The following is a 15221-nucleotide window of genomic DNA, read 5'->3' as shown; positions in this document are numbered from 1 at the left end:
TGGTAACAGTGTCCATCAAGAGGACTGCCAGGACAGCAGGGTGGAGGAAGTTACCAGAAGTTAGAGGAAGAAGAGAGAAGGGCCGTAAACTAGTAGGATGGTTAGATAGGATTTGAGAGGCCAGAAAAAAAAAGAGACCTTTCAGAGATAGAAACAGTTAGGATTTGGTGCCTGCCTGGATGTGTGAGGTGAGGGAAGAGAAAGAATCACAAGTGAAGATACTCAGCAGGCATTTGTTAGATCTTTAATATGTGCCATGTATTCTGCCAGTCTCTGGGGAAACAAGGATTAAATGAGTCCCTGTCCCCAAGAAGCCTGTATTCTATATTACATAAAGGTTCATGTTAAATGAGAAGCTTGTATTACATAGGAAAGTTGGAAAAGAGGCATTAGTTCACGTTTCTAAGTTCGGTTTTAGACGTGTTGACTCATCCCACTGACCCCAGGAAGACAGGCAGAATCCCTAAGAGTTGTGAATACAAGTTAAGTAACCACAACTGTAGCAAAGATATCAGGCTCAAATGCCACTAAGTGTTTACTTTTTCAAATAACTTTAAAGTAGAATGTGTGTTTCTTTCTTTTAAGCACTTTTCTAGAACAGTATCCATCCAGCATGATCAGAAAATTCTAAAGGTACCTTTTACCCCTTTTATCAATCTCTAAACTTTTATTTAGTCCCTATTATGGTGCTAGGCACTGTGCTACATATAGAGGATAAAAAGACAAAAATGAAACCATGCTTGTCTTTAAGGACCTTCCATTCTTTTCAGGGAGTAGGCACTAGCAAAAAAGGCATCGTGCTGAAGTTGTTGTTTTAGCTAAATAAATATCAAAGGAAATGATAGGTTCTAAGAGGCAGAGGTGAGAAAGGGAGTGCATTCCAGATGTGTGTGACAACCTGTGAAAAGGTACAAGATGGAAGAGGTGCCATGTGCGAGGAGCCTTAATAAAGTCTTTTTAGACTTTAAAGACCATAAAGTTTGTGAGAGAGATAAAGTGTAGTAAATCTCAAAGTTAGGTTGGAGCCAGGTCATGAAGAGCTTTAAAGGCCAAGCGGGAGTTTATATTTGGTCCCAGAGTTAACAGTTCAGATTAGGGGGAATAGTTCAGGCATGATGAGGGCCTGAAATAGAGTGCTGGCTCGATGAGTAAAGAAAGGGAATAAATACACAAGATGTGAAAAGAGCAGCAAAATTTGGCAACTGTTTCAATATGTGGGGTAATTGAAAATGAAGAGTTGAGAGTGAGAAACTTGAGTAATTGGACAGATGGTGGTCTACTTGACAGAAATAGGGAAATTCAGGAAGAATATGATATGGGTAAGGGGGAGAAATCAATTTTGTTTTGAACATTTTTAGTTTGAGATGACTTTGACAGTCCACTTTAAAATGCCTAGTAGGCAGTTGGTGAAAATAGAACTGAATCTTAGAAGAGAGACCTGAGCTGGATCTATCCGAAAAAATTTCATGTTTAAAGTGGCACTTGAGCCAACTTGGAAACTAGGGATTCTCAGAAGCAGAGCTGAAAATTTACAAAATACTTTAGTAAAGATATAAACCTTTCTAAAATTATACTTCTGCTTTTTGTAAAGTTAATCCTTTTCTTGGCAGTAAGGTTTATCTCCAAGAATATAATTTATGGTATTGTGCTTTAAAGTAGGGATGTCCTCAGAGCCTCTGGATGTAGGACAGCTCCAATTCCCCATGTACTAAATGTCTTTTTATACTTCTTACGTGTCCCTCTGCTGTCAGTTCCTGTCGTGTTCAGAATACCTGCCTCTTGTCACCTAGCAAACACTAAGGTCCTCGAGAGCAGAGATCATCTTTTGCCTTTTGTCATATCCCCAGTGCTCAGCTCGGTCATAATGCTTAATAAATATTTATTGACTAACTTTGTGACACATATTTGGAGTACAGAGAAGCTTTTGTCACCTTTCAGGTGTTCAGCTGTATTCTAAATGTCATCAGATAGGGAGGAGGAATTACTGAACTTGTTTTCAGGAAGAATTACTTTTAAAATCAGCTCTTATATTGGATTTCAAGTTACATCCCCAATATTTTCTCTGACAGTTATAAGACCCAGGTTTTCTATTCTTAAGAATTTCAGGAACTAATTCCAAAGTTATTCCATGTGGAAGGTATCATCTGATTGTGCATCATCTTCTATCTTAAGATGAGATAAAGGGACTCTCACTGAATTTTAGTTGTCAGACCCCTGGGAACTTGGTTACAAGGTATTTTTGTTATCCCAAATACCTGACCTCATCTCCCTTCTTCCCTTGCTGTTTGAGAACAATTGAGATGACCTTTGTAAAGCACTTTGCAAACTTTAATGCTCTGTGTAAATGTCAATTATTGAGAGAAAGCGTACGAGCATACCTCCGATCACCAGAGAATGCTTGAGGATAGGAGCTCCATCAAGTAGCCTTCTCCATCCTATGGCTAGCAGAGCTCTCTCTTTTCTTCTCTTCATCTCTGTGATTCCAAATTCTCAGCTGCCTAGAGGAAACTCCTTTCATTTGTCCCACTTCTGTTCTCTCAACTCTGTCATTGTCTCTGCATCCTTACTTTCCACTCCTCAGTCCCTTAAAATCTGGCTGCTAACCTCAACACTCACTAAAACAGTTCTTTCAAGGTTACCAATTACCTCCTGATTGCTAAATCCAACAGCTTTTTTACATTCGTCATCCTCTTCACAGTTTTCAACCCTGTGTAGCACCTTTCCCCCTCTCCAGATGACATCATTCGTTGGTTTTTAATTGTACTGTTGTCTCCTGTTTCTCCTAACTGTTTGACCGTCTGACTCTCCTTTGGTAGGTCATTACTCCTCTTCCATCACTCTAACTGTTGACCTTCAAGTCTCTGCCTTGGTCTCTCTTATGTCTCTCAATAACATCACTCTTGATGATCTCATCAAGATCCCTGGGAACAATTACCAGCTTTCTGTAGATGACTCAGAATCTCTCCCTCCAGCCCATCCTCCATTCAGCTTTTTACACTGATCTGCCAGTAAACTCCAGTGGCTCCCAGTTACCTCCAGGATCAAATACAAAATTATTTGGTTTATAAAGCCCCTTATAACCTGGTTCCTCCCTACCTTTCCAGACTTCTAACACCTTGTTCCCTTTCATGATCTCTGCAGTCCATTGCCATTGACCTTCTTGCAGTTCCTCATATAACATTCCATCTCCCAACTCTCAAGAGCTTTCCCTGGTTATCTCAGACCTAGAACTCCTTCCTCATCTCCACTTCCTATCTTCCTTGGTGTCCTTCAAGTCTCACCTGCAGTCATACTTTCTGTAAGAAGCTTTTCCCCATCCTTAATTTTAGTGCCTTCCTTCTGAGACCACCCCCAATTGATCCCTATATATAGTTGTTTGCATATTGTTTTCCCCATTAGACTCTGAACTCCTTGAGAGCAGGGACTACCTTATTTTACCTTTAGTTGTATTTCTAGCCCTTAATGTATAGTAGGCACTTAATAAATCCTAAGTTACTAACTATACACCTGAGTGTACTCTCAGCATCTAAGATTAGTATGTTAAAAATGTAATTCATTACCTACCCCTCCGAACTCATCCTTCCTCAAAATTTCCATTTCTGTTGAGAATATCACTATCCCTTGAGTCCCACAATTTTACAACTGCAAGAACATTCTTGACCCCGCCTCTTTTTCACATTACCAAGACAGATCGCCTCTACCTCCCCAACATCTCTCCCATTCTGTCCCCTTCATCCGAGGTCTTTATCTTCTTTTGCTTGGATTATTGTTGTAGACTTCTAATTGGTTTCCCTGCTTCTAGTCTCTTCTTTCTTCAATCCATCCTCCATATAACTAACTGCCAAACTAATTATCTTCCTAAAACACAAGCTTAATCATATCATTCCCCTGCTTAAGAATGTTTAGTACCTTGCTTTTAGGAGAGTATACAAAGAAAAAAGTGAAACATTTAAATAAGAAAAACCCACAGGTGTATGGGAGGGTTATGATATTGGACATTTCAGGCCCTTTACATTCTAGCTGACCTTTCCATATGTAGTTGGCATTCTTCCTCCTCCCATGTGTTCTAACCAAATTGGAGTATTCCTCAAACATAGCATTGCATTGTCATAGTTTTATATGTCAGTTGGCCTCCCCTCTCACCTCAGCCTTCAAAGTGCTTAGGAACCCTTTTCTAATCCCTCTAGTTCTAGGGCTTTCTGGTTCCCCGTGTTACTTTGCATCTATTTATCTTTCTGTTCTCATTGAACATGACTTCTTTCCTGCATCCTTCACTGCAAGCTGCCCTTTTCCGTGCCTCTCACACAGTGCTCCGTCTTCTGACTCCATCCTATATGCCTAGAATCCCAATCCCCTCCTTCCTTAACTGCATGTAATAGAATTGTATTTTCTTTTCAGGAGCCTCCCAGGCACTATGTTTTACAAGAAGCCTTTCCCGATTTCCTTAACTGCTAATGTCCTCCCTCCCAAGTTGCTTTATTTTTCATTATTTTGTGTGTAGGTGTTTGCGTATGCTTACATATGTACTTGTTAAACTTTACGTTGCATGTATTTTTTATCTCCCTGTTTAGCATGTAAACTCATTGCAAGTAGTTGTTTCATTCTTTCTACTTACGTTCTAAACCCAGCACAGCACCTGGTACATTGTAGATTTTTTAGAAATACTTGTTGGATACTTATTTACATGTTGTATCCCAAAGCAGAATAGAAGCTTCTTGATGGGAGGGACTGATTTTTTGGTCTCGGTGTTGCTGGGATCTTGCACAATGCTTTGCACGTAGGGGAAGTTTAATAAGTGGTTGTTGAATCTAATTGACAACAAAAAATCTTTTGATCGGTTGGTGCCATTTTAGATTTTATAAAAAGTCATTATTTTAGGTGATCATAATTCAGTCTTTCACTCATGTTCTTCCCACACCCCAAAATTGAATCATTTCACTTTGTGAAAGAGTTGCTTGATTTTAGAGGCTTTTCCTTCTTGATAACAGTATTTACAAGTGAATGTATCCTTTGTTTATTGAATTTCTAAGCATGTCTTTTTCTATTTCTTTAGCAAAGGAAGAGTAATAAGAAGGTACGAGTGACAGTGAAACCCCATTTACTGTACAGAGTAAGTGATGTTTATAGCAAAATGTAGCAAATCCAGCTTCTTTAACTTTTTTCCGCAATGTCCTAGTCTTTCGTATTTGGGGACAGGAGATTTTTAGAAATACTAGAATAATTTTTTCTTCTTAGCCTTTAGAGCAACAGCAGGGGATTATTCCTGATCGGGATGCAGAATTTCGTCTTTTTGACCGTGTTGTAAATGTGAGAGAGAACTTTTCAGTTCCTGTGGGTCTCCGTGGCACCATTATAGGAATTAAAGGAGGTAATATTTTCATTTTGATGCCAGTTATTTGTTTAAACTATAGTTATCTTGGAAACAAACATGTTTGGTTTTTTCATTGCAAAGTAGGTTGGAATGACTTTCATTCTGATAAGTGGAAAAATCATCTTTTTTAAAAGTTAATTAATATTTTCAGCTTATCCTTTTCTGAAAAAATTCTCCTCCTTTTTTATCTTGCCTAGTCATCTGGGGAGTGGTTAAAAGAAGGGGAAGTTGAGAAAGGGCTGCTGAGAAATTGGAGGTTTCTATTTACCACATTAAAATTATACAAGACCTCTAGCAGGTATGAATAAGTTTTCATGAGATCAGAGAAAATTGTCCTCATCTTAGTTTTTCACTTAATCAGTCTGAAAACTATTTTAAGAGACAAGTGAAATATTCCTCTGCTTTCATTAGGGGCTCTTGATTTTTATGGAAAAATGAAATCATCGTCCCCCCGTAAAAGTAGGAGAATGTTTGCCAATGGACTTTCAAAGCAGACAACAAGGAAACTGAGCTTAGTATTGGTTTAAAATAAGTCAGATAATGTATATAATCTATATGCAAGTGATTCCTATTGTGTTGATTGCCAAGCAAAAACTAGATCTTTAGCTTTCTAGAAGAAAAACGTGTTTGCTTGACTTCTGAAAACTCTCAAATAAGAAAAAACTGATATTACAGCATACAGTTAATATTCTTCAGAGCATAGTCTCAGTCTGTAACCATTTTTTTCTGGTTAAAATTATTTAAATCCTTGAACCTTAAGCCATTTAATGAATAAAATAAAAAATGTAAGGGTTTCTTGTGATAATATATCTCAGAAGAATATGTGAAAGAGTGTTAGTCAATATTATATCAAGTGACTTTTCCTTTTGCTGATTCTCTTTTCTACAGCCAGCAGAGAAGCAGATGTGCTTTTTGAAGTATTATTTGATGAAGAATTTCATGGAGGTTTAAGGATAAGGTTTGTCTTTCCTAATGATGATGCTTCCGTTATATGAGTATCACCTAAATTTAAATTCATTTCTGCTTTTTATTTTAAATGAGCTTTGTAATGTTACAAGAAAAACTGAAAAGTATTTCTTTGAGTTCTTTCTTTTGATTAATGAGAAACCTTAGTATTGAAATTGGGATTTTTTCCCCACAATCCCATTAGTTGTGCTTCCTTATTTCCTCACTTAAAAATCATGATTCTCAATTGCAATCACACGTGTTTACTGTAGGGGATGACTGCCAATATTATGGTGTTTTACATCACTTATGCTTCCTAATTCTTTTTTCTCTGCAATATGGTCAGCAGTTTCTTGTCCACCATTGGTCATCCCCCAGTTTCCTGTTCCATATGGTTTTTAGCCATGCCCAAATGGCCATTGGAAGCCTATATATGCAGCTTTAAAATTTTTATTTCTGATCTAGGGGTGATTCACTTTAGAAGCTTTCCTTTATGACTAGACACATAGGCATGCTCTTGGAATCAAGAGAGTATGAATACATGAAGCTTTTTCTGGTCTTGCTACTGCCTTTTCCCCTCTACCTTCCCCACATTAATTATCTTATATTTATTTTTTAAAGCATCCATTTATATTTATTCTGTATATACTTAGAGATGTGTATGTTGTCTCTTAATAGACTATAGACTCCTTGAGTTTCATACTCTGTATTTATTTGTATCCCTAGTACCTAACACTCCCTGGTACACACAAATATTTCATAAAATGCTTGTTGATTAATTAATAGGTACATGATAGAAGCAGCTTTGGCCCATTCTCATCAGCTAAAAACCATTTCCTTTTTTGAAGGCTGTCATCCTAGTCTAAAAAAAAATCATTAACAGAGATAGCTAGGTTCCCAGGGTTAGATCTCATTCTGGTCCCTTTATCATTGTTGCTAGAGCAAATCATTCTAGCAGAAAGAATCAGCTCCTGGATGGAAGCTCATCTAAGACTGCTGATTTCTGAGGAACTTGTTACCCCTTATTACTGCCCCTTTAATACCCTGTTTTAGATCCTGTGACTTTGGGGAAGCATCCTCATGACTTTGGGCTGTGGAATACATATATAGATGAAAACCCTTGTGGGATACTCCTTTCACTCCTTCATATTTGGGTATGGGAAATGGAAAGGAACTAGAATGCCAGTCTAAATTGGTTAAAACACTTAAGAAGATAAAAGAGGATTGATTTGACTAAAGATTAGACTAATTAAGTCACGTGAGACTTACTCTTCTTTCATCTCCAAGGTGTTCTCCCCTTTCCATCCTAGCCACAGGCGAGCTCAAATATATATTCTCAGACGTAGGCCAGCCATCCCCATTGGCCTCTGAACAGAAGAGAGAGGATGCTCTTTTGAGGGGAACGTTGGCCTAGGAAGAAAGAAACAAATGGGGAAACATGGGGAAAGGAACCTGGCCACCAGGAACAGAGTTTTTCCAGAAAGTAAAGGAGTGTGAGCCTTTCTTGCACTATTTCACTCACAAGCACACTTCTGAAAATATCTCCCCCACAAATTGAGAAAACACCCACTCAGACTTCATAGCCCCAGGAATGTAATCCTTTTTTGACAAGAAGGAATCCTTCCATCTGTGAGCGAGTACCCATTCAGAAGTACTACGCCTTTGGCGTATGCGATGATTCCACTCCTGTTTGAGTGTGAGTAGCAGATTTGACAACTGAGTCACAGAATCTCAAGGATTGATAAGGAATCCCAGAGTCCTTTAATCCAACATGCGCTAGTAATGAACAGGAAACCCTTTTACAACATACTTGATAAAGGGTCGTTCAGAATTTGTTTAAAGTTCTCCAGTAAGAGAGAAGCTATTATTTGCCAAAGCAATCTGTTCCACCTTTGGATAACTCTCATTGTTGGGAAACTTTTCATCAGTCCCGAATTTGCCTCTCTGTAATGTATTCTTCATCCTACTAATGATCTCTAGTCCTTTCACATCTACATGTCCTGCCAGTTCATCCCTTTATTCTGACTTCCCTTCCCATCCCTTCACAGGTAAAACTATGATTGAAAAGGTCAACTATTCACTACCCCCTACCCTGATCCCTTTGCTTTCTATCCAGATCACTTCATTCCACCAGTGACCTGCCTTGTCTTATTTTACTCATAAGGTGCTGAATACTGCTGAAAGAAGTCTGTTACAAATGTTAACCAAGTCTTGGCAGCTGGGCACTTGCTGCCGCACGGTGATCCTCCCCTAATGATCAGGGCCCACCTGGAAGCTGTTTGAAACCTGTTCACTGCAGCGCCTCCCATTACTCTTTCATTGCTTCCAGGGGTGGCCAGCCACTGTGGGTTCCTCCTCCCCCACTTCAAAACTCCTTTATATCATCACTCATTTATTTCTCCTTTGTTCCAGTCCCTGAGGAAGAGGCGGCTCTTCTCTTTATCAAAGCAAATTTTTGTCACTTTATACCATTCATCCCATGCTCTCTGATGTCTTTTAGGAACTTCCTCATTCCCATTAATCTCTCTCTTCTATCTTCAGTCTATTGGCTTCCTCACTATGCCTGTGTCTCCCTCATCCTTAAAACAATTTTCTCCTGGATACTCTCCTTTTTTTCTCTATACCTTATTTCTTGATGATTCCACCAGCTCCCATGGATTCAGTTGTCATTACAATGGTAACTCCCCCATCTTAATATACAATCCTAGTCTTTTCCTGAGTTCCACTTCAATATTATCAGCTTCCTACTGAACATTTCCTCCTGAATGTACAATTGGATTTTAAATTTAGTAGGTTAAAAAATAAAGTTATTATCTTTGTTCCCTAAAATTGTACCTCCCCCAGACTTGGCCATTTCCAAATAATAATAGTTAACATTTTTAGCTAAGATATAATAAATAAACACTTCATTCTAAGCACTTTACAAATATTATGTCATTTCATCCTCACAATAACTGAGACAAACAGGTTAAGTGACATGGCTAGTAAGTTTCTGAATTTAGATTTGAACTCGTCTTCCTTACTCCAGGTCCAGTGTCGTATCCACTGAGCCGCCTACTTGCCCAGAAATACTGTATTTGTTGTGTATGCCATTTTAGAGGATCCCAGGTTAAGGCTTCCTACCTGGGTTTTCATGGAAGGAGGTTTTTCCTGCTGCCACTCAAATGGTCTGTCCCAATAACACCCTAATCTCTCATTCAGCATTATGTTCAATAACTTCTCCCTGAAAAGATAGGCAAGGCTTCCTCGTGATGTTTAGGTGATGCCAGCTGGAGCATGTCTCCTTATTTTGTACACAGGTAAGAAGATTCCCCTGGTGTTAGGCCTAGTTTCTTGCATGGGAGATCTAGTCCTCCTCTTCACTCCTCTGAATGTATATAGATTTCAAGAAGGAAGTTAAATTTTGGTTTTAGGAGATAAGCGAGGACACTTGCTGAAGTCATTGTTTCCATTTCCTCTACCCCTTCCTTGCCTATTCCTCCATCCATTTACTTGTGCCATATAGTTTACTAAGAGGCTAAAGTCTGTAACAGGCTGAAGAGACCAGCAGACCATATCAATCTTCTGTCACGCAAGCCTTGTCAATTCTACCTCCACTACCTCTCTGGCATCCGTCAGAACTGCTCCCACTCAGCCACTAACCTCATTCAGGTTGTCATCACCTCACACCTGGATTTGTAATCCATCTCTCTACTTCTAGATTCTTCTTTCCATAATTTGCCCTCGTCACAATTGCCAAAAAAAATTTGGCACAGGTATGACCATTTAACTCAAAAATCATTAGTGACTTCTTATGACCTCCAAGATTTCAAACTTGCCAACCTGACACTTAAAATCATTCCCAATTGGGTCAGTCTACCTTTCTGGACTGACTTCATCTCCTTAGTGCATTCTGTATGTCAGTCAGTGTTGAGTTGGCATTCTGTCTCTCAGCTCTGTTCCTTTATTTATCTTGTTTATTGTGCCCGCAGTACATTCCTTTCATACCTCTGCTTCTTAGAATCCTGTTTTTGTTTAGGCTTCAGCACAGGTTTTCCAATTGTTTGTGTTCCTTCCTTCAGTTGCGCACATGTGTGTGTGTCTTTGTGTAGATGTAGCTATAGTCCTCCCTTTGCCATTGGAATAAAACATCTCTGCGTATAGATTGTTTCATTTTTGCCTTTTAAGCTCCAGAAGCATCTACCATAATATTTTTCATATATAAAATATTTGATAAGTGTTTACTGAACCAAATTTAATTGTTTGAACAAATTGAATCCATTATTATCCCATCTACCCCAAGTAGCATCACCATCCTTGTTCTTTTGGATATTTGTAGGGTCTAAAAGGCAAACTATAAAATCATTTTGCCTTTAAGTGTAGTATTATGTATTCTATCTGGAAATTTCATGAAGTTAGATACAAAATTACAAGTTGGTTCCCAAATGTAAATTTGGTCAGTTCCCAAATGTAAATTCTGTCTGTAATTATAACAGAATTTTAACTAACTCTTCTGAATACAATAGCAAGATAAGTAGTATTTTACTCTTACCACCTAAAAAAAGAAAAGTGATATCCCAAAGAAAATTTGACTTACATGAAGAAAGAGAGCCAAACTTAGCAAATTTGCATACAGTGTAAACCTTGGCAGAGCATTCAAGGAAGGGGAATGGCTACTACATCCACCAATAGAATCAGGATATGAGACTATCTTACCAGAATTGCATGATGACTAAACTAAGAAAATAAAATGTATTATAGATAAATATTAAGTCCTAAATTTGTATTCATAAAATCATTTTTGAAAGGTTGGGCAAGAATGGATAATTAGCAGTTTGTATAAAAATGATCTGAAGGTTTTAATGTATGAAAGCTTAATGACTCAATAATACACAGGATAGTAGACCAAAAAAAGAAATTCAGTTTTAATCTGTACACTAAGAAAGTCACAGTTACTAAGATAAAGGAGAGTGATAGAATGTCATATTCTCTTTGATGATGCCTTCAAAATTACCATGCCTAGATAGTCAACATCTTACAAAACTGAAAGAAATGGTCATGTAAAGACTAAACCACTGCCAGATTGGCAGCTTTCTTGATTTTTTAGGAGAGCAAAATCCATGTAATATGTGACAGTGAACTTGACTAAGATTCCTACCAAAATTCTTGAACATGTGTTAATATATGTAAAGGGATAGTGAAAATCTTTGAAAAAGAAACAGTGATCAGAGAAAGCCAGTGCAGTTTCATGAAGAACGAGTCATGTGTGCCAAAATAAAGTCATTTCCAGTTTCTTCAGGATTACTAGGCTATTAGAGCCAGGGAATGCTACAGATACAGTTTACCTAGATTTTAGCAAAATATTTGACAAAATCTCTCATATTCTAGGGAAAAGTATGGAGAAATGTAGCCTAGCCAGAACTACACTAGATTGCCTAAAATGATTTTTTTAATTTAGATAAATCTTACATGTTGTTTCTTTCTGATTCCTTTTTAAGCTTGTTCTCTAATTTTAGGTGCTCACCTGCAAGAGGTTATCGACTGCCAACAAGTGCCTTAATTAACCTTTCTCATGGTAATCGCTCAGAGACTGGAAATCAGAAATTGACAGCCATAGTGAAACCACAGCCTGCTGTGAATCCATGCACTTCAAGTTCAACTGGTTCTTTTGCTGCAGCTTCTCAGAAAGCCCATGTAGGCCCCAACAATTCTCGATCACTTTTAACTCCTTCTCAAGTAAGACATATACATACCTATCTTCAGTTGTGCTCTATTAATATTTTGTTTTGTTTTTCAAATCAGTCCAAAATTTTCTGACTATAATACCGGATCTACTTCTTCTCTCCAATTATGTTAAAAGATGAAAGAACACAAGCACAAACTGCATTTATTTTAGAAAGATTTGATTTAGTTCTTCTCAAGGTGAAAATATGACTTAAGGAGTGTTTTTACTTAAATTAATGGAAGATTGGTGAGTAGTATAGTAACATTGGTGGTATTCTCACTTAATTTATAGAATTCCAGTGTTAAAGGACAAAATCATTTACTCTAGAAACAAGTTTAGATTTCCATAAATTTTATCCCTTTGTCTTTTGTTTTGCTATAATGTTATTTAGAAAAAGTATAGAGCCATTTCTTCAGGGTATACAAAGCTGCACACAATGGCACACATTTAAAAATGTCATTATCAGTTCTTCCCACCTTTTCATGTATGTTGCTTGTCCACCCTAGGGAACATTAGAACCTCTTACAAACTTCTGCAGGTGATTAAAATTTGTCTCTCTACTACCAAAGGGGAGCAGAGCTGCATGTCATTCAATATTAGCCATTTTTCCATTCCCATTTTGAAATTCATGGGAGATATTTTAAATTTTGTAGTTCTGTGTGTCTAATTGTATTTTCCCAGGTGGGACCCTTAGCTTTTGTCTCTCCTCTGTAGCACCAGACCGCAACAATAATAACATAAGTAATATTCAAATGAATGCAATTGGTCAGAAAGGCAAAGCACTAAATAAAGAAGTATGTATGTACCAGCACAAATTCTTTACCATTGCTGGAAAAACCTCTCAGAACTTAATTCCTTACCAGCAGTAAGTCAGTAGTATCACTTTTAATTCTTACAGATAATGTCTTGCCTATTGATGTAACAGCAGCATCACTGAATTAAGACTACAAAGAACCAGTCCTGAGCCAGTCCTGACTCCTTTACTTAATAGCCACACCTGACCTTTGCAGATCACTTATCATAACTGAGCATGAGTTGCCTCATTTCTAAAATGGGAACAGTAATGAGTGAATGAATAATTTTAAAAGCATTTATTAAGTTCCTATGTGCCAACCACTAGAAATTCAAATAGAAAAGTCAAGACAGTCCTGCTTTCAAGGAGTTCGATCTCGAAGATGGGAAGATCCAAAAGTACTGACAGTGCAGGAGGAACGATGGCAGGGCCCACAGGTCCTTTGGCTACATGGGAAATTTAGACAGCAGTGCTCCAGGACCACAGGACAAAACAGCAGAACTCATGGCAAGTCCTGGAGTAGCTTGGGGAGGCAGTGGAAAGACAGTTTGGAAGACGTGGTGGTCCTCCTTTTCATCATTAGGAATACACAGGCATCTAGAAATGTCACAAGCCATCCTGACGGGTTCAGCCCCCTACTTTATAGGATAGTGATGTAGAGCTATTGAGAAATGCTTTGACCACTGTCAAGTACTGTAGAAATACAGTGTGTTATTATTAGTCATTATTAATTTTAATGAGATATAAGAAAAACCCGTTTATAAAGAATGTTAAATTAAGCGTATTTGAAATGCCTAGAACATGTTGTGCACTGTCCTAGGCAACTGAGATACAAACAAAAAAATTAAACCACAGTTACCCTCAAGCAAGGGATATGGTGTGTACATGTGCAAATATATACATAGGTAATAAATATAAGTCAACAAATATTTATTTAGCACTTAACAATATGTCAAGCACCAAGCTTAAGTCATAAGGATACAAAGAAATACAAAAAATCAATACAAATCAAATACAAATCAAATACAAAATACGAAATACAGAAAGAGTCAAAAATAGACTCTGTCCTCAAGGACCTCACCATTTAACAAGGGAGACAACATGCAAACAACTATGTAAAATAGGGTATATACAGAATAAATTTGATGTAATCTCAGAGGGAAGGCACTAGCATTAAATGGGACCAGGAAAGACCTTTTGTAGAAAATGGAATTTTAGGTGGGATTTGAAGGAAGCCAGGGTGGTTTTCAAGGTCTGAGGAAAAGCCAGTGAAAATGCTGTTGGAAGATGGAATATCTTGTGAAAGTAATAGGAAGGAAGCCAATTTCACTGGATCATGCTTGGGAGGAAGTAAATTTTAGGAAGATTGGAAAGACAACAAGGAGCCAAATTATGAAAGATTTTAAAAGACAAACAGGAGTTTCTATCTGATCCTGCAGTGACAGGAAGTGACTGGAGTTTGAGTTGGGGGTTGAGGACAAGGGGTGACATCATCAAACCTGTGCTTTAGAAAGGTCATTTGGATTGCTGAATGGAAGATGTTCTGGGGTTAGGAGAGAAAAGGAGGCCCAATCAGAAGTCTGTTTCATGAGGTGATGAAGTCTTCCAGTAGGGTAATGGCAATGTCTCAGGAGAGAAGGGAGCATATACAAAAAGTGTTGTAAAGGTAAAGTCTATGGGACTTGGCAGCAGATTGGATATAGGAGATGAGAGAGAATGAGTTGTCAAGATTGACACCAAAGTTGTAAATATGGAATACGGGGAGGATGGTGTGCCTTGGATAGTAATTGGCAAGTTTGGAAATAGGGGGAGAGGCTGGAGGGAAAGATTATGAGTTCAGTTAAGGACATGCTGAATTTTAAGACGTTTGTAGGACATCCAGTTTGGGAGGTCCCTTAGGTAGTTCGAGAAGCAAGACTGGAGGTCAGGAGAGTGGTTAGAGTTAGAGAAATGGATCTGAGACTCATCTTCATAGAGATGATCATTGAAACCATAGAAGCTGATGAGATCACAAGCAAAATAGTATGAGGAAAAAGACATGAAGATGGAATGTCTTGTGTATCAAACAGCAAGAAAGCCAATTTGGAAGTCTAGGGGATGCCTATCTATTTGGGAATGGGATTTTTAATGCTTAGTGTAAAATCTTAGACCAATTGTGTATGATAATAGGAGCTAGTGTTCATGTAGTGTTTGAAGGTTTACAGACATTTTAATTTAGTCCTCTCAGCAGCCTTGCAAGGTAGGTGCTGTTGTGATTTGCCCCATATCACACAGCTAGTTGTGTCTGAAACGGAATTTGAACCCAGGTCTTCTTGCTCCAATTCTAGTACTTTTATCTATTACCAAAAGATCACTTTTCTATACCTACAACCTTAGCTGGCTTTCATAAATAGAGCTTATTCTAGAAA

General features: G+C 38.0%; 1 protein-coding gene across 6 annotated transcripts in view; it reads left to right on the top strand.

Annotated features, from left to right (window-relative positions):
- XRN1 (5'-3' exoribonuclease 1) overlaps positions 1–15221 on the top strand; it is a 95975-nt gene that overhangs the window by 55541 nt on the left and 25213 nt on the right. For 4 of the 6 annotated variants that reach the window (XM_072618193.1, XM_072618194.1, XM_072618192.1 and 1 more), the window contains exons 28-31: positions 5054–5110; positions 5236–5368; positions 6260–6329; positions 11812–12031. In XM_072618193.1, coding sequence (XP_072474294.1) covers positions 5054–5110; positions 5236–5368; positions 6260–6329; positions 11812–12031 — 480 coding nt within the window. Of the gene's footprint in view, positions 1–5053; positions 5111–5235; positions 5369–5568; positions 5670–6259; positions 6330–11811; positions 12032–15221 lie in introns of those variants that run through there. The other 2 variants (XR_011969026.1, XM_072618195.1) reach the window with 2 other exon arrangements.

Source organism: Notamacropus eugenii, chromosome 6 (assembly GCF_028372415.1).
Source record: "Notamacropus eugenii isolate mMacEug1 chromosome 6, mMacEug1.pri_v2, whole genome shotgun sequence".
Lineage (NCBI taxonomy): Eukaryota > Metazoa > Chordata > Mammalia > Diprotodontia > Macropodidae > Notamacropus > Notamacropus eugenii.
This window is presented reverse-complemented; position numbering and strand designations above follow the sequence as displayed.